Raw genomic sequence first — 20,275 nt, 5'->3', positions numbered from 1 at the left:
CTGCACCTTTCCTCATTCCCTGCCACGCGCACTGTTCAACTTTAACGCACGCAAGGTCATCAGCGACCCAAGTCGGGCAAAGGAATGGGTCCGTGACCCATTAGTGAATGTTTCCAGTGGATCATCCATGTCAGCGTGGGAAGAAGATCAACTCCTTGCAAATGACGGTGGGCTGAAAAGTATGTTTGACATAACATCTCTGCCGGCATTCTGCATCAAAGTCAAGGCTGAATATCCTGAGATAGCTACGAAAGCACTGAAAACGTTGCTTCCATTTCCAACATCATATTGCTGCGAAGCGGATTTTTCTGCAATGAATGCAATGAAAACTAAATTGCGGAATAGACTGGACATAAGGAACTCCCTTTGAGTATGGCTGTCTCCCATGACCCCTTGATGGGACTGTCTTGTTGCAGGGAAACAAGCCCAGGGCTCCCACTGATTCAGCGATATTGGTGTGTTGCAATGATTTTATATGTTCATACGAGGAAAATATGCGCTGTGTGTTTAATATCCAAACGTTACTTAAAATGTTATGATGCTATTGACTTATAAATTACTTATAATTCAGTAGTCCCCAACCTCCGGGCCGCAAAGAATGCAGCGGTACCCGGAACGCACCCAGCACATCTTTAAGAAAAAAGCCGAAATAAACAAGCTAATTGATTACGTGCCACTTGGCACGTAAATGTCGGCCCAGATCAGAGGTGATTGCCAATTGCGTCGCCTCTTATCTGGGCCCACATTTACGTGCCGGGCAGCACCTAATCAATTAGCTTGTTTATTTTGGCTTTTTTCTTAAAGATGTGCTGGGTGCGTTCCGGATACCGCTGTACCGCTGCATTCTTTGTGGCAACGTATCGGTCCGCAGCCCAGAGGTTTAGGACCACTGTTATAATTGATTTATCACTATATTCACGCGAGGAAAATATGCACTGTGTGTTTAATATTAAATTCGTTAGATAAACCCCTTTAGAAATGAAATTGAGTGTATTAGCCACTTAATAAGTGACTTATAGCTGACTTACCACCTATATTCCGGTTGTGTTTAACACCCCCCCCCCCCCCACCCCTTCGGCGGGTCTGCAAGAATATTGTCAATATTAAACCAGTCCGTGGTGCAAAAAAGGTTGGGGATTCTTGGATTAGAGCAAATGAATTGAATGTCAAATCAAGTGCAAAAGTGAGGAAACAAAGGTAAAGTAAGAAAATGTGTAAATATTAATAACTCTGCATTTATAAAAGACACATTGTGATAATACTATTCCCAGATGGCAGTAAGATGATTGGACAATTCCTTTATCAATCAAACTAGTGAAATGATTTTATGTGCATAATCTATATGCAATGATATGACACTCATTACATTTTACTGGGGATATCTCTCTGCTTTCAATAGGAAAACTTGCTACCATATATTCTGTTTCCTAAGCTCTTTAAATAAACATTGTTTTCTGAGTAAGTTGGTTCAGGTTACTGTACAGTTGTGCATTCAGTCACTTCCATCCTAGGTCCAATTCACTGGCTGAAACAATATCCTAAAAGAATACATAACTTGAAGGGCTGTATCACTATAACTATAGTGGTATCCTTTTGAAGAGAAGCTAACCACCAGACAATTACAAATATTACTTAAGTACAGTTATGCTGACGATTAAACTTGTTTTGCTAGTATTATTTTAAAGGGCAGTAAAGTGGTAAATGCAGTAGCTTTGTGAACATCACAAGGTGATTTTGCACAGTGAACTGCTAGAATTTGACCAGCAACCTGCAGTGAATTGCAATAAAATAGGTTGCTACTTCCTCAATGAAAGTGGCTGAGCAATTTGTACCAATAAGAATGGCAGGTGCCATTCACATGTTATGACTGCTCAGCAAAATTGGGTCCAATGTTTAACTATTAAAATAAAGCCTCAGGAATTTGGTTAAGGCCATAGAGGAACTAGTCATTTCAGTTGGATGAAAAACCTTCTCTACTGTTATTTTCTTTCATTGTACCAGACTGAGACAAAACTGGACGATGTGTTTTGGAGATATCAACATTTTTACTTGCGTTCGGCTGTTTACTTTTCAGAGTTTAGAAAGGAGCATCCTGTAATGTTTCTAGAAATGATCCTCTTTTGCTTGTTATATGAAGTAAAGACCCACAGGGATACAAAAATGAATGCAGTCCAGTGCTAAAACAGCAAAAAGACAGTCTCTTTTTCTTATCCACTGACTGTGATTTTTTGTTGTGATTGGCTCCTCACTGCTTCTCATCAGCTTAGTTTTCTCTGTGCTGATCTCCTTGCTATATCTGGTAGATGTACTGTCCAGATGGTTCACAAGGCAGGCCAGTTCACCTCACTTCCTGCCAATGTCATCGGTGAACCTGAGGTTGGTTATGATCTGCCCTCCGACACTGACTGCGGCGATGTTGTCTTCCAGGGCATCTGTCATTATTTGCTCCAGGAAAACGTTGAACAGTGTGGGTGAAAGGAGGCAGCCTTGTCGGACTCCAACTGATGTGCGGAACCATCCTCCATCTGTGCCTTCAACAAGTACCACACTGCTAGATTTGGTGTAGAGCTGCTTGATGGCTTGTTTCAGCTGCTGGCCCAGGTTGTGACTCTTCATTGTGGCTCACCCTACTGAATGCCTTCTTGAATTCTATGAACATGAAGATGTACTCTTGATGTTGGTTGTATTTCTCGCACAGTATTCAAGAGGTTGAATATCTGTTCTGTTGTACTTCTTCCACTTCTGAATCCAGCCTGCTCTTTGGCGATTATTTTTTCTGCCTGTGGTTTCATTCTGTTCTAGATGACTTTCAACATCACTTTGCTTGCATGGCTAATAAGACTTGTGGTTCCATAAGGTGACATGTATGTACTCCGGTAATCAACTTTACTTTGAACTTACATAGGAAAGCTACTTAATGTTTAACACATTACAGATCAACCAGTTCTTAAGATGGCACCAGTGTACATCAGTGACTCACTGTGGGCTGCAGAAAATTGTACCAGTTTTCCTCTTAAATATATTCCCTTTGAATTACTTTCGCTACAACTTGTAGCACGTAAACTTCCACTTAAAAAGATTACAAACTTACATCAGTGATTTTCAAATCTCACGATCAATTGAATGTGGCACAGAAGCCATGAGCTCCAGTGGAGTAGTTAAGCGTGACTCCTTCTTTAAGGGTCAATGCCACGGTCAAAAATGTGTCAGGAGAGGCGGTATTCAAATCAGGCTGAAGCAGAGAGGGATGAGGCCTCCTCTACCCAACATCTTGTTGGTAAATGTGCAGTTGCTGGAAAATAAGACTGATGATCTCAGGGCAAGGCTGCTGTAGCAGAGGCAGATCTCAATAGTTTGTTGCACTGAAACTTAGTTAAAAGTGAATATGCCATATGGAGTTATCCAACTGGAAGGTTTTATGATTTTCAGAATGGATTGAACTGCGAGCTCTGGTAAGGAAAAAGGCGGTCACATGCAAATTTTAGTGAATTCTCGCTGGTATATGGAATTGGGGTTATGTCAACCATTTACGTACTCCCCTGACCTAAAACACCTAACAATTAAATGTAGACCATTCTGTTTGCCTCGGGAGTTCTCATACATGATTCTGACCACAGTTTATGTACCACCAGCAGGCGATTATAAGCAAATACTTGTGAAACTGCACGATGTCATCTGCAGGCAAGAAACAGCCCATCCTGATGCATTTTAAATTATAGTCGGTGACTTTAACCAGGCTGGTTTGAAGAAAACCCTGCCCAATCTCACCAACCCATAACCTCTTGCACCAGAGGTCCTAACATACTAGATCACTGCTACACTATGATAAGGAATGCCTATCTTTCCTTTTCGAGACCACATGTTGGCAAATTGGACCATCTGGCTGTACTCCTACTATCTGCATACACAGCTTGAAAAGCAAGGCTGCAGAGATCAAGACAACTCTGTGGGAGGCAGAGGAACGGTTACAAGATTACCTAGAGTTAGTGAACTGGACCCAGTTGAAGGACCTGAATGACTACACCAGGGCCATAACAGACTTTATTAAAACAGCCGTGGATGAGTGTGTCCCCACAAAATCATTCATGGTTTACTCCAATCAGAAGCCCTGCGTGAATCATGAAATCTGGAATTTGCTGAAAGCCCAATTACAGGAATTCAAGTCTGGAGATCAAGAATGCTACAAGAAGTGCAGGTATGATCTCCGGAAAGCCATCTCAAGGGTGAAGTAGACTAGAGTGGAATCAATGAAGGATGCTTGACAGCTGAGGCAGGGTTTGAATGCCATAATCTCCTATGAAGTTAAACCTTGTGACATAGGGGACAGCAGAGCTTCACTTCCAGATGAGCTCAGTGACTTCTATGCTCACTTTGACCATCAGAACAGGGAGGAACCATCACGCACTCCCATGTTTCCCCATTATCCTTTGGTCTCAGTATCTGATGATGATTGCGAGCTGCCTTCAAGAATCAATCCAAGGAAAGCATCCAGTCTGGATGGCGAACATGACCGAGTACTGAAGACCTGTGCCGACCAAATAGCTGGTGCATTCACTGCTATCTTCGGCTTCTTGCTCTGGCAGTGTGTGGTACCCACCTGCTTCAAGCAGGCTTCAATCATAGTGGTAACTTGCCTCAATAACTATCGCCCAGTGGCCCTTATATTCACAGTGATGAAGTGTTTCGAGAGGCTGGTGTTGAAACATTAGCTCCTGTCTGAGTGGTGACTTGGATCCACTCCAATTTGCTTACCGAAGCAAAAGGTCCACAGCACATGCCATCTCATTGGCTTTTCACACAACCCTGGACTATCTGGACAGCAACGATGCATGCATCAGGATGCTCTTTATCAATTACAGCTCAGCATTTAATACCACCATCCCCTCAAAACTAATCAGTAAACTCCAAGACCTGGGACTCAACACACCCTTGTGCAATTGGATCCTGGATATCCTCACTTGCAGACCCCAGTCAGTTTGGATTGACAACAACACCTTCTCCACAATCTCCATCAGCCTAGGAGCACCGCAGGGATGTGTGCTTAGCCCCCTGCTTCTACTCGCATTACTTCTATGACTGTGCGGCCAAGTACAGCTCCACCACCATATACAAGTTTGCTGATGACACCACTGTTGTGGGCTGTTTCAAAGGTGGTGTTCAATCAGCATAAAGGACGGAGACAGAAAATTTGGCTGTGTGGTGTGATAACAACAACCTCTCACTCAATGTCAATAAGACCTAAGAACTGATTGTAGACTTCAAAAGAGGGAAACCAGATTTCCATAAGCCAGTACTCATCGGAGGATCAGAGGTGGAGAGGGTCAGTAACTTTGAATTCCTGAGTGTCACTATCTCAGAGGACCTGTACTTGACCCATCACATAAATATTATTGCAAAGAAAGCACAACAGCGCATCTACTTCCTCAGGAGTCTGCAAAGATTTGGCATGTCATCAACAACCTTGACAAACTTCTATAGATGTGTGGTGGAAAGTGTGCCGACTGTCTGCATTATGGCCTGTTATGGGATCACCAATGTCTTTGAGCGAAAAATCCTACAAAAGGTAGTGGATTCAGTCCCATACATCATGGGTTAAAACCTCCAAACCATTGAGCACATCTACATGAAATGCTGCTTTAAAAAAGCAGTATCCATCACCAAAAAATCCTCTCCCCCAAGGCCATGCTCTTTTCTCACTGCTGCCATCAGGTAGAAGGTACAAGCGCCTCAGGAATCGTACTACCAAGTTTAAGAACAGTTACTGCCCCTCAACCATCAGGCTTGTGAAAAAAGGGGAATAACTGCACTCACTCTATTTCTGGTGTTCCCACAACCGATGGTTTCTCTTTCAGAACTCTTGTTATTTCAAGCTCTTTCATTTCATGTTATTTCATATTCATTATTTATTGATATTTATTTATATTTGCATTTACAAAGTTTGTTATTCATTGATCCTGTTTAGTTACTGTTCTATAGATTTGCTAACTATGCCCACAGGAAAAGGAATCTCAGAGTAGTACATGGTGACATGTATGTACACTGATAATGAATTTTACTTTTGAACTTTTTTTAGCTTTAGGAAATGCAGTTTATTAGTTTACTAATCTGTGATTCTGGATAATTTTCTATCTCGAGATGTGTTATGAAATCTTAACTGAATTAACTGTATTGCAATTGTAAAATGTGATGGTTTATTGATATTTCCATGTATGAACCCTCTTATTTTCTGCTGACTTTGTACCCTGATGCTTTGCAACTTAAAAATAATGGTCCATCCACCACACTTTAGGCCTATGATCTGAAAAAGTGAAAAGCTATTCAACTTATTTTCTGTTATTCCTATCTATAAATTTATAGATCTAGAAATCTCATTTTACAGAGAAAAATGCATGCATTACAACATCTACAAACAATGACAAACCTGTGCACAACTGTTGTGAGCTCCTCCACACATTTTCCATTTAAATAAATATCCAACTTAGTTAGGTCAGCAGCCTGGTATCCTGCATCTTCATAGTCAAAGCTACAGCATAAGACAAAATTTAAAGAGGTGGTTTAAATAAACCCGTCTTGCAAAACAATACTTTTATTCACAGCTGAAAACCAAATATTTTATTCATGGTATGAAATGTTTATTGAGAAGTCAGTTATCTCTGGTGAACTGAGTCCAGCCATAGCTTCACCCAGATCACAAAGATCAATTGAAGTGAAACACAGAAACACTGAAAACCTACAGCACAATACAGGCCCTTCGGCCCACAAAACTGTGCCGAACATGTCCTTACCTAATTACCTAGGGTTACCAATAACCCTCTATTTTTCTAAGCTCTGTGTACCTATCCAGGAGTCTCTTAAAACACCTTATCCTCCACCACCGTCGCCAGCAGTCCATTCCATGCACCCACCACTCTCTGCATAAAAAACTTACCCCTGACATCTCCTCTGTAACTACTTCCAAGCACCTTAAAACTATACCCTAATGGTGCTAGCCATTCCAGCCCTGGGAAAAGTCTCTAGCTACATGATCAATATTTTCGTCAGCTTATACGCCTCTATCAGGTCACCTCTCATCCTCTGTTGCTCCAAGGAGAAAAGGCTAAGTTCACTCAACCTATTCTCATAAGGCATGCTCCCCAATCCAGGCAACATCCTTGTAAATCTCCTCTGCACCCTTTCTATGGTTTCCACATCCTTCCTGTAGTGACGCCACCAGAACTGAGCACAGTACGTGGGGTCTGTCCGGGGTCTTATATAGCTGCAACATTACCTCTCGGTTCCTAAACTCAATCCTATCACTGATGAAGTCCAATGCACCGTATTGTGGCAGTTGGACTCAATGTCAAGGGAGGCATTAGATGATTAGATAAGAAGCTCAGCAGGAGTTAAAAGTGCAAATTCAGCAAAACTATACATGACTATGGAAGAGGGCTGAAACAGGCAGATACTACAGGAGTTCACTGCAGAAGAAAGCACCAGCAACAGCCAGATCAGTGGCACTAACAGGAAGGGAAAAAGTCTTGATGGCCGGTAGCAATAGGAAACTCGGTAGCCAGGGAAACAGTTTCTGTGGGTATGAACGAGGCTCCAAGATGGTGTGGGTGCAGCCAGAGATCATTATCCTTAAGCAGGATGAAAGATGAGCTCCTGCAAAGTGAACATACAGTAGGTATTAAAGCAAATAGCTAAGTGTGGGCCCTTTGAGTTGTAATCTCAGGCCATATGTGTGGAATTTAGAAACAAAAAAAAAGGTGAATACTTATAAATGTCCCAACCATCAGCAGGAATGAGAGGAAATCATAGATAGGTGTAAGAATAGAAGGGTTGTAAGGAAAAAATAGTTTAACTTCCCCTAAACTGGTCTGTTTAAATCTGTGTAAAACAATGCCTACTTTGTGGAACTGGTATAACACAATGAAAGAGCTATCAAATCCAGATCAATTAGCATACAAAAGGCTTGTATACTATGAAAGGGGAAACAACAGAGATTAATAATTAAGAGGAAAACATGATGATAAAACACAGCATGTGTATACAGGGATTTACACGCCCCAGCATGCATGCTGCATCTTATCACAATTGCATGTGTTTTACCTCAAGGGGTTATCCCCTGCTCCTCTTTCTCCTCCCTCCCTCCCATGGTTCACACTCCTCTCCTATAAGATTTCTTCACCAGTATTTTGCCTTCTCTACCTACCACCTCCCAGCTTCTTACTTCATCCCCCTCTCTCCCATCAACCTGGCTTCACCCATCACCTCCAGCTTGTTCTCCTTTCCCTCCCAACAACCATTTTATCCTGCCATCTTCACCCTTACTTTCCAGTCCTGATGAAGGCTCTTGGTCCAAAATGTCAACAACAGGAATTCTGCAGATGCTGGAAATTCAAGCAACACACATCAAAGTTGCTGGTGAATGCAGCAGGCCAGGCAGCATCTCTAGGAAGAGGTGCAGTCGACGTTTCAGGCTGAGACCCTTCGTCAGGACTAACTGAAGGAAGAGTGAGTAAGAGATTTGAAAGTTGGAGGGGGAGGGGGAGATCCAAAATGATAGGAGAAGACAGGAGGGGGAGGGATGGAGCCAAGAGCTGGACAGGAGATTGGCAAAAGGGATACGAGAGGATCATGGGACAGGAGGTCCGGGATGAAAAACAAGGGGGGCGGGGAACCCAGAGGATGGGCAAGGGGTATATTCAGAGGGACAGAGGGAGAAAAAGGAGAGTGAGAGAAAGAATGTGTGCATAAAAATAAGTAACAGATGGGGTACCAGGGGGAGGTGGGGCATTAGCGGAAGTTAGAGAAGTCGATGTTCATGCCATCAGGTTGGAGGCTACCCAGGCGGAATATAAGGTGTTGTTCCTCCAACCTGAGTGTGGCTCCATCTTTACAGTAGAGGAGGCCGTGGACAGACATGTCAGAATGGGAATGGGATGTGGAGTTAAAATGTGTGGCCAGTGGGAGATCCTGCTTTCTCTGGCAGACAGAGCATAGTGTTCAGCAAAGCGGTCTCCCAGTCTGTGTCGGGTCTCGCCAATATATAAAAGGCCACATCGGGAGCACCAGACGCAGTATATCACCCCAGCCGACTCACAGGTGAAGTGTCGCCTCACCTGGAAGGACTGTTTGGGGCCCTGAATGGTGGTAAGGGAGGAAGTGTAAGGGCATGTGTAGCACTTGTTCCGCTTACACAGATAAGTGCCAGGAGGGAGATCAGTGGGGAGGGATGGGGGGGACGAATGGACAAGGGAGTCGTGTAGGGAGCAATCCCTGCGGAAAGCGGGGGGGGGGGGAGGGAAAGATGTGCTTAGTGGTGGGATCCCATTGGAGGTGGCGGAAGTTACGGATAATAATACGTTGGACCCGGAGGCTGGTGGGGAGGTAGGTGAGGACCAGGGGAACCCCTATTCCTAGTGGGGTGGCAGGAGGATGGAGTGAGAGCAGATGTACGTGAAATGGGGGAGATGCGTTTAAGAGCAGAGTTGATAGTGGAGGAAGGGAAGCCCCTTTCTTTAAAAAAGGAAGACATCTCCCTCATCCTAGAATGAAAAGCCTCATCCTGAGAGCAGATGCGGCGGAGACGGAGGAATTGCGAGAAGGGGATGGCGTTTTTGCAAGAGACAAGGTGAGAAGAGGAATAGTCCAGATAGCTGTGAGAGTCAGTAGGCTTATAGTAGACATCAGTGGATAAGCTGTCTCCAGAGACAGAGACAGAAAGATCTAGAAAAGGGAGGGAGGTGTCGGAAATGGACCAGGTAAACTTGAGGGCAGGGTGAAAGTTGGAGGCAAAGTTAATAAAGTCAATGAGCTCCGCATGCGTGCAGGAAGCAGCGCCAATACAGTTGTCGATGTAGCGAAGGAAAAGTGGGGAACAGATACCAGAATAAGCACAGAACATAGATTGTTCCACAAAGCCAACAAAAAGGCAGGCATAGCTCGGACCCATGCGGGTGCCCATAGCTACACCTTTAGTTTGGAGGAAGTGGGAGGAGCCAAAGGAGAAATTATTAAGAGTAAGGACTAATTCCACTAGACGGAGCAGGGTGGTGGTAGAGGGGAACTGATTAGGTCTGGAATCCAAAAAGAAGCGTACAGCTTTGAGACCTTCCTGATGGGGGATGGAAGAATATAGGGACTGGACACCCATGGTGAAAATAAAGCAGTGGGGGCCAGGGAACTTAAAATCATTGAAAAGTTTAAGAGCGTGAGAAGTGTCACGAACATAGATAGGAAGGGATTGAACAAGCAGGGATAAAACCGTGTCGAGGTATGCAGAAACGGGTTCAGTGGGGCAGGAGCAAGCTGAGACAATAGGTCGGCCAGGACAGGCAGATTTGTGGATCTTGGGTTGGAGGTAGAAACAGGAAGTGCGGGGTGTGGGAACTATGAGGTTGGTAGCAGTGGATGGGAGATCCCCTGGGCGGATAAAGTCAGTGATGGTGTGGGAGACAATGGCCTGGTGCTCCTTAGTGGGGTCACGATCAAGGGGTAAATAAGAAGAGGTATCCGCGAGTTGTCGCTGTGCCTTGGCAAGGTAGAGGTCAGTACGCCAGACTACAACAGCACCCCCCTTATCAGCGGGTTTAATAATAAGGTTAGGGTTAGTGCGGAGGGAGTGGAGAGCAGAGCGTTCCGAAGGAGTGAGGTTGGAATGGGGACAAGGTGCGGTGAAGTCGAGATGGTTGATGTCCCATCGGCAGTTAGCAATAAAGAGATCCAGAGCAGGCAGAAGACCAGAGCAGGGTGTCCATGAAGAGGAGGGGGGTTGAAGATGGGAGAAGGGGTCATTGGTGGGGGTGGAAGAGTCCTTGCCGAAGAAGTAGGCTCGGAGACGTTAGAAGAAGAGTTCCGCATCATGGCGAATGCAAAACTCGCTGAAGTGTGGGCGAAGGGGGACAAAGGTGAGGCCCTTACTGAGGACAGAGCGTTCTGCCTCCGACAGTTGAAGGTCGGAGGGGATGGTAAAGACCCGGCACGGATGAGAGCTGGGATCAGAGGGGGGAGGGGGGAGGCTGGGGATGTCAGTGGAGAGGGGATGGTTGGGGTGAGAGGAAGATGGAGCCCCTGGGTACCCAGGAGCTGACTATGGGATCTGAGGGAGACGGGATTGCAGATTATTGGTGGGGGAAGGGGAGATGGGAGTCACAATAGCGGCACATAAAGACCCGGCCTGGAGTTCAAGGCTGGAGCTGCAGTTGGTGGTTGCGCAATCGCTGTGAAGGTGTCCATGGTCGTTGCTGGAGTCCGGGTTTTGAATATGCCCTGAGGTGTTGGAGCCGGCGAGATCAATGGCAGAGGCAATCTGAAGTTCATGCCTGCTAGTTTCATGGCCAGCAGGCTCTGGAGTCCGTAGATGTAGGATCTTGCGATCTTTGCCTAACATGACAAAGTCAAAAAAACTGCGATTGCAGGTGTGAATCCGACGGAGGAAAAAATAACGGGTAGGACCATTACAGACAGCGAAGAAAGTGTCCCGAAGGTGTGGAAGGGTCTGGGATAGGGACACCAAGTACCTCCTCATGGCAGAGAGAGTCGCCTTCAGAGCTTGACGGGAGAAGCGGCGAGAGGCAGAGTCAATAAAACGTGAGTACGTGGGATCCTCAGAAGGTCCAAATTGAGAGGCTTGGAAACGAATCCTAAAGCCGACTGGAGTAACTTGGCGACGGAGGCACGTTCCAAGAAAGGATATATGGCTGTGATAGCGAGTCTGAGTCAAAATGTGGTTGAAAAGTTGAAGAGCCGAAGAAATTCAGATGGGGAGCAGTGAGAGATGGTTTCACTAAACTCCCGTCGAAGAGAGGATCTAAACTTCTTCGGTGTAGGCATCACCGGAAGGGACTTCGCAGTAGTGAATTTAAGAACGCAAACAACAGGAATTCTGCAGATGCTGGAAATTCAAGCAACACACATCAAAGTTGCTGGTTCTGCAGATGCTGGAAATTCAAGCAACACACATCAAAGCTGCTGGTCCAAAATCAAAGTTGGTCCAAAATGTCGACTGTTTATTCATTTCCGTAGACGTTGCCTGACCTGCTGATCTGCTGAGTCCCTCCAGCATTTTGTGTGTGTTGCTCTGGATTTCCAGCATCTGCAGAATCTCTTGTGTTTATAATTCCATTCAAATAATTCAACACAATTTCTTCCCAGGATCTCCATGGGGAGATTCTCTAAGTATTTGTTTATTTATTACAGTACAAAAGCAAGTCATTCAGCCTAATGGGTCCAGGCCATCTCCTATCAGAGCAACTCCACCTGCCCCACTTCACAGTGAAATATTACTTCTATAGATACATTTTTAATTTGTTACTTTCAAGCAGTGTACTCTGGTTCTCATTTTTTCAAAAGTAGTTTCCAGTGGTTTACATTAACTAGGTATTTTCTAATTTTAAAACTGTGATCAAATGATATTCACGGAGAACAAACTTAATTTACATATTGCTCCAAATAATCCAATCAGAAAGAGCTGGCATGGATTTCTAAAGGGCACGTTGAACAGACATTTATTTATTGAGATACAGTGCAGAATAGGCCCTTCCAGCTCTTCGAGCTGTGCCACCCAGCAATCCCGTGATTTAATCTGAGCCTAACCACGGCAGAATTTACAATGACCTACCAACCAGTATGGCTTTGAACTGTGGGAGGAAACCAGAGCACCCAGAGGAGACCCATGCGTTCGTGGGAAGAACGTATAACCTCCTTACAGGCAGCAGCGGGAACAATTGGATACTTGAGAAGCTGATAGATTTTATAAATAAAGGAATGCCAATCGATATTGTATCTATTTCCAAGAGGCATTCAACAAGGCTCGACATATTGCGCTGTTCTTTAAGTACCAAATTTACCGCTGCAGTAAATGAAGCTGGGAACAGAAAGCAGCAAAAAATCAGTGAACAGGAAAATCTGGCAGTGGAATATAGGAAACTGTGAGACTGTGTATTGGTGAACTAATAAAAAAAAACACAAGATTATTTTCTGAACTGCAAGAGGTTATGGGATGTGGATGAGAACAACAATTTTGGACTTTAATCCAATACTCATTAAAATCTAGTGGGCATGTATATGAAGAAATGAATGGAATTTCATAATTAATTCACTTTTTAGCTCAGTTTAAACTTTTACTACATCTGTTTTACTCATGATTGCTCAGCAATGTCTTCAATTTGCTGAGAAATCAGTCATATCTGCATTCTATTCCTCATTCTCCCAGCATTGCCTTCAACTGATACGCACACGTCCTTTCCACTTAACTAATAATTCCTCCTTAGATTTTTGTTTCTACTTCGTAGAGAGAAAATGAGTATTATATAGTCTTACCTGGCATATCCCGAAGAAAGAGATTTTAGACTGTCGTAAAAGTCTACCACAATTTCATTTAATGGAAATTGGTATTGCATCATAACTCTCTGATCATCAATGTAAGTCATATTCTTCTGAGCACCTCTTCGACCCTAAAACAAATCAGTGATCAGTAAGCAAGCATTACATTTCAAAGCTCATGAATTGGATCTGAAATACCCTCAAAGAAAGTTTAGTTTAAAATGTCTGCATTCATTTTTACTATTTATAAAGAATAATTCACATCTTAAAAATAATATTTATGGAACCACATTATCACATAGGAGAATTGTTGCAGTGCAATAAATTTGAAAAATCTAGAATACATTGCTTGATGCTACCATCTGCCATATTGCAATACATTTGAATTGGAGTTTTAAAATACTGATGTACTAAATACAAAAGACGCCTGGAAAACCAAATTTCACTCAATGAATTCTAGAGGAACATTTCCTGTGTGAGTAACAATACTAAATCAGAAGTGCCTCTGTGATGGAGTGCGGGGTCACCATTATTTGGAAATCACAAACTTAACTTATATGCCATATAATTCAACTTCTGCCATGTATAGGTAAAATCCAATAAACATTTAATGTTTTTATGGTTTTATACAGTGGCATGCAAAAGTTTGGGCACCCCTGGTCAAAATTTCTGTTACTGTGAATAGCTAAGCGAGTAAAAGATGAACCCATTTCCAAAAGGCATAAAGTTAAAGATGACACATTTCTTTAATATTTTAAGCAAGAAAACTTCTTTATTTCCATCTTTTACAGTTTCAAAATAACAAAAAAGGAAAAAGGCCCAAAGCAAAAGTTTGGGAACCCTGCATGGCAGTACTTAGTAACACCCCATTTGGCAAGTATTACAGCTTGTAAACGCTATTTGTAGCCAGCTAAGAGTCTTTCAATTCTTGTTTGGGGGATCTTCGCCCATTCTTCCTTGCAAAGGGCTTCTAGTTCTGTGAGATTCTTGGGCTGTCTTGCATGCACTGCTCCTTTGAGGTCTATCCACAGCTTCTCCATGATGTTTAGGTCAGGGGACTGTTATATAGTTGTATACAGGCCTCCAAACAGCAGCCGGGATGTGGATTACAATTTACAGCAGGAGATAGAAAAGACGTCTCAGAAGGCAATGTCATGATAATCGTTGGGGATTTTAACATGAAAGTGGATTGGGAAAACCAGGCCAGTAATGGACCTCAAGAGAAAGAATTTGTTGAATGTCTAAGGGATGGCTTTTTAGAACAGCTTGTTGTTGAGCCCACTTGGGGATCGGCTGTGCTGGATTGGGTGTTGTGCAATGATCTGGAGGTGATAAGGGAGCTTAAGGTTAAGGAACCCTTAGGAAACAGTGATCACAATATGATTGAGTTCACATTGAAATTTGAGAGGGAAAAAATTAAATCCAATGTTGTTACTTCAGTGGAATAAAGGAAATTACAATGGCATGAGGGGGGAACTGGCCAAGGTTGACTGGAAAGGGACACCAGCAGGAAGGACAGCAGAGCAGCAATGGCTATAGTTTCTGTGAAAAATGAGGAAGGTGCAAGACAGATATATTCCAAATAAGAAGAAATTTTCGAATGGAAGAAGAACACTACCGTGGCTGACCAGTGAAGTCAGAGCTAAAGTAAAAGCAAAAGAGAGGACACACAAGGAAGCCAAAGCTAGTGGGAAGATAGAGGATTGGGAAGCTTTCAAAAACTTGCAGAAGGAAACTAAGAAGGTCATTAGGAAGGGAAAGATGAATTATGAAAGGAAGCTAGCGACTAATATCAAAGATACTAAAAGCTTTTTTAAGTATATAAAGGGTAACAGAGAGTTGAGGGTAGATATAGGACCAATAGAAAATGATGCTGGAGATATTGTAATGAGAGACGCAGGGATGGTAGAGAAACTGAATGCGTATTTTGCATCAGTCTTCACAGTGGAAGACGTCTGCAGTGAAAATAACGACTGAGAAGGTGTTCAGGAAGCTTAATGGTCTGAGGGTGGATAAATCATCTGGACCTGAAGGAATACACCATCAGGTTCTGAAGGAAGTACCTGTAGCTGGAGAGATTGCGGAGGCATTAACAATGATCTTTCAAGAATTGATAGATTCCGGCATTGTATCGGATGACTGGAAAATTGCAAATGTTACTCCACTATTTAAGAAGGGTGGGAGGCAGCAGAAACGAAACTATAGACCTGTTAGCTTGACATCAGTGGTTGGAAAGTTGTTGGAATCGATTGTTAGGGATGTGATTATGGAGTACCTGGAGGCACATGACAAGATGGGCCAAAGCCAGCACGGTTTCCTGAAAGGAAGATCCTGCCTGACAAACCTACTGCAATTCTCCGAGAAAATTACAAGCAGGGTAGACAAAAGAGATGAAATAGATGTGGTGTACTTGGATTTTCATAAAGCCTTTGACAAGGTGCTGCACATGAGGCTGCTTGGCAAGATAAGAGCCTATGGAATTACAGGGGAGTTAATAGCCTGGGTGGAGCATTGGCTGATCAGCTGAAAACAAGAGAGTGGGAATAAAGGGATCCTATTCTGTCTGGCCGCGGTTACCAGTGGAGTTCCACAGGGGCAGTGTTGGGACTGCTGCTTTTTACGATGTATGTCAATGATTTGGACTATGGAAGTAATGGATTTGTGGCTAAATTTGCCAATGATACAAAGATAGGGGGAGGAGCGGGTAGTGTTGAGGAAACAGAGAGCCTGCAGACTTAGATAGTTTAGAGGAATGGGCAAAGAAGTGGCAAATGAAATACAATGTTGGAAAGTGTATGGTCATGTACTTCGGTAGAAGAAATAAACAGGCAGACTATTATTTAGATGGGGAGAGAATTCAAAATGCAGAGATGCAAAGGGACTTGAGAGTCCTTGTGCAGGATAACCTAAAGGTTAACCTCCAGGTTGAGATGGTGGTGAAGAAGGTGAATGCAATGTTGAGGCTCTATAAGGCACTCATGAGACCACACTTGGAGTATTGTGTGCAGTTTTGGGCTCCTTATTTTAGAAAGGATATACTTACATTGGAGGGGGTTCAGAGAAGATTCATGAGAATGATTCCAGGAATGAAAGGGTTACTGTATGAGGAACATCTGACAGCTCTTGGGCTGTATTCCCTGGAGTTCAGAAGAATGAGGGGGGATCTGATAGAAACATTCTGAATGTTAAAAGGCCTGAACAGATTAGATATGGCAAAGTTATTTCCCATGGTAGGGGAATCTAGGATAAGAGCGCATGATTTCAGGATTGAAGAACGTCCATTTAGAACAGAGATGCAGAGAAATTACTTTAGTCAGAGGGTGGTGGATCTGTGAAATTTGTTGCCACGAACAGTTGTGGAGGCCAAGTCATTGGGTGTATTTAAGGCAGAGATAGATAGGTTCTTGATTAGCCAGGGCATCAAAGGATATGGGGAGAAGACAGGGGAGCTGGGATGACTGGAAGAATTGGATCAGCCCATGATTGGCAGAGCAGACTCGATGGGCCAAATGGCCTACTTCTGCTCCTATATGTTATGGTCTTATATTCACATGCAGAAGGAAGGGAACAATTGTAGTTGTTCCAGGATTTTTTGGAGGGATATTACTATCTAACCTCTGGGCCCCTTGCTAATGAAGAGCAGTGAAACCAGTTGCTGATATCGAAAATGAACATGTATCTGGATGAGGCATTGTTTACCCAGTGATATGAAAAATTCTCAGGTCTGCCCTAGCAACAAACTTTTCATTTTTGTAGCAAACTGTAGCCTTCCATTCTTCTTCTGCAAATCATTCACATATCAGCGATTGTGTCTCACAAATTTCCTGTCCAACATTTTTACAATTAACTTATCATTTTTCTCCCTATTAGCATTCATAATTTTTCCCATAACATCCTTATTTTTCTACATTCCAAGCTTCTTTCTATGCCTATTGCTGCTATTTCACCAGATTCCTGTTGATTGATTTTCTAACTGCACTAAGTTTAACCTCTTCAATCTCATTCTACTTATGCCTGCAGTGGACTCTGTAGACATCTTGAGACTTCATTTATACCAATAAACTGAGCTGATCTGAAGGCACAGGTCCAAAGGAAGGCACAAAACAGTGCTTGAGATACTTCTGTGGAAGAAGTGGAAAAAAACTACAGATGACCTTAGATGTGGAAAATTACAAGAGCAAGCTGCTATCAGAGTACAAAAATTTCAGCTGTGAATTCCATTGGCATTCACCAGTTCACCACAGAATAATTAGAACTCAGTAGAAAGGACCTCACAATGAGCATACAAATTTAAGTTTATTCTACGTTTCAACATTACTACCATTTGCAATTTCTCAAAGCCAGTATTTTCTTTTTTGGGCCTATTATGACGACATAAACAACTGATAACAGTTCTGAACAATGTGTTGATTACAAATATATTATGTTATATTAAATAAAAAAAAGATTATTGTTTTCCAAAAGATTGATTGTACCTGACAAAGGGACATTATTTCCCCAATGTAATCAGCAGGGCTGAGGATAGTGCCGATGACTATTGGTTCCAAATATTCTTTAACTTGGTGCTTATCAGGAAATTGGCATGGATTTAAAATTGTAATTTCTTCTTTTCCATATTGCTAAAATGGAAACAATATTGCATCAATTGCTTTTGCTTTTCAGAAATGTTATTAATAAAAGCAAACCAGTCATAGATAATTTCACAGTGGTCTCAAACTTCAAAGTATTCAATGTGAAAAATGATTTATAGACACACTACCTTAATTAATTTGCTGGACAATAGAATCGCCTTATATGGAACAGTAGGGGCAGTGAGAATGACTGATGCATTATATTCTTGTTCCAAACGTTGATTGAATACCTCCATGTGCAGAAGTCCCAGAAAACCTAACCTGGCAATTAGAACATTAATTTACCTTTAACTTTAGTGTAATATCCATTGATATAACCATATTTGCAAAATACAAATATTAGGATTTGTATGACCTTTAGCTAATTACCTAGAAAAAAAAGATAGCCATGAATCAAGGCACTTTACATTTAGTTTTTAACTAAATAAACCATTGAACTGGTAGGATCCTATGGGTATGAACTCTGTGCTTTAATCCATGGTTTTTTCCCAGCAATGTTTCCCTGAAAAAATAGACAATAGGTGCAGGAGTAGGCCATTCGGCCCTTAGAGCCAGCACCGCCATTCACTGTGATCATGGCTGATCATCCACAATCGGTATCCAGTTCCTGCCTTATCCTGCCACATATTACTAATATGTGGCTATCCAGCTTCATACATGCAGTGCTATTGATGTTAAATGAATTCCACAATAACTATAACTGGTTTAATGTTGACCTAAGTAACAACAAGATCAGATCAGTATGTTGTAGCTTACTTAGAAGTTACAAAGGGAAACAAAACATTTTTCTTCTCCAAAATACAGGAAAATATATAATAATTCACATTAAGTTTTTTGAGCAGTGTGGAAATATAAATTTGATGGTAGTTTTGCACCAGCAAGTTACTTCAATGGTCATAGACACTAGAAAAGAGGTAATCCTTCTGTTCCATGCTTGCCATAAGACATTTAACATTTCTGACATTTAATGACTGTGAAGAAATTGGACCTTTTCCATAATGAAGGAAAAAGCAATCTTGTTCTATCTCTCTATCTCATGATTCACCTAATATTTCAAAATCTATTGATCTCAGTTATGAATACAATCAGCAAATTTCTGTGTACTAGAAAATTGGTAGGATTCACCACCGAAAGAATGTTCTCATTTCTGTCCTAAATACTAATTTTGAGACAAAGGCCCAAGTTCTATACTCCTCAGCCAGGGTAACATCATTCCAGTCCTATCTGTAACAAACACATTTCAATATGATCATCTCTCCCTATTCTAAACTCTAAAGAAGCTGAGCCTACTCTGTCTCTGCTCTATGTACCACCCCAAAAACCCCAGAACCAGTCTGTTGAATCTTTGCTATTCTTCTTTATAACAAATATATAGTATTTTAGGTATGGAGACAAAACTGTAAAAAACATACTAGGTAATTATAGTAACAAATCTTTACTTTTGTACTGAAATCAATTTGTAATAAAGGCCACCATTCTATATGCATGCTGTACCTATGTGTTGGTTTTTAGTGATTTATGTATGCAAGAACACTCAGATCCCTCTGAGCAACAATAATTTACAATGTCTCACTGCTTCGGCAATACAGGCCTTTCCCTGTTCTTTTTACAAACATCCTTAAGTTGACTTTGTACATTAGTCAGAAAACAAACAAAAATAGATCAATATGGCAACCATATCTCCACAGTATTATAATTAATGACAACAAAAAAAACGTAACTGATCAGAAAGAACAGGTACTAAATAGCGAGTGAAAACTAGTTTTGCTATTTGTAGCACTGAATTGAATCGACTTTATTACTTACATCCTTCATATACATGAGGAGTAGAAATCGTTACGTTATGTCTCCATTCAAATGTGCAATGTGCAATTATAGTAATTTATAAATATTATGTACAACAGGCTAGTCAATATAACAGAAATACAGTTGTGTCAGCATGAATTAAGCAGTCTGATGGCCTGGTGGAAGAAGCTGTCCAGGAGCCTGCTGGTCCTGGCTTTTATGCTGCAGAACCGTTTCCCGGATGGTACCAGCTGGGACAGTTTGTGGTTGGGGTGACTTGGGCCTCCAGTGATCCTTCGGGCCTGTTTTACACACCTGTCTCTGGAAATGTCCTGAATAGTGGGAAGTTCACATCTACAGATGCGCTGGGCTGTCTGCACCACTCTCTGCAGAGTCCTGCGATTGGGAGAAGTACAGTTCCCATACCAGGCAGTGATGCAGCCAGTCAGGATGCTCTCAATTGTGCCCCTATTGAATGTTCTTAGAATTTGGGGGGCCATACCAAACTGCTTCAACCGTCTAAGGTGAAAGAGGCGCTGTTGTGCCCTTTT

The 20,275-nt window shown here is 42.3% G+C and overlaps 1 protein-coding gene across 4 annotated transcripts in view; it reads right to left on the bottom strand.

Annotated features, from left to right (window-relative positions):
- The window catches only part of guf1 (GTP binding elongation factor GUF1), a 45,204-nt gene that overhangs the window by 8,581 nt on the left and 16,348 nt on the right, over positions 1–20,275 (bottom strand). For all 4 annotated transcript variants that reach the window (XM_072252771.1, XM_072252774.1, XM_072252772.1 and 1 more), the window contains 4 exons: positions 18,068–18,200; positions 17,784–17,927; positions 13,306–13,439; positions 6,422–6,523 (listed from right to left, as the gene is read on the bottom strand). In XM_072252771.1, the coding sequence (XP_072108872.1) occupies positions 6,422–6,523; positions 13,306–13,439; positions 17,784–17,927; positions 18,068–18,200 (513 nt within the window). The remainder of the gene's footprint in view (positions 1–6,421; positions 6,524–13,305; positions 13,440–17,783; positions 17,928–18,067; positions 18,201–20,275) is intronic.

The sequence above is a fragment of the Mobula birostris genome, chromosome 3 (assembly GCF_030028105.1).
Source record: "Mobula birostris isolate sMobBir1 chromosome 3, sMobBir1.hap1, whole genome shotgun sequence".
NCBI lineage: Eukaryota > Metazoa > Chordata > Chondrichthyes > Myliobatiformes > Myliobatidae > Mobula > Mobula birostris.
Note: the sequence above shows the minus strand (reverse complement) of the source record. Positions and strands in the feature narration are given on the sequence as shown.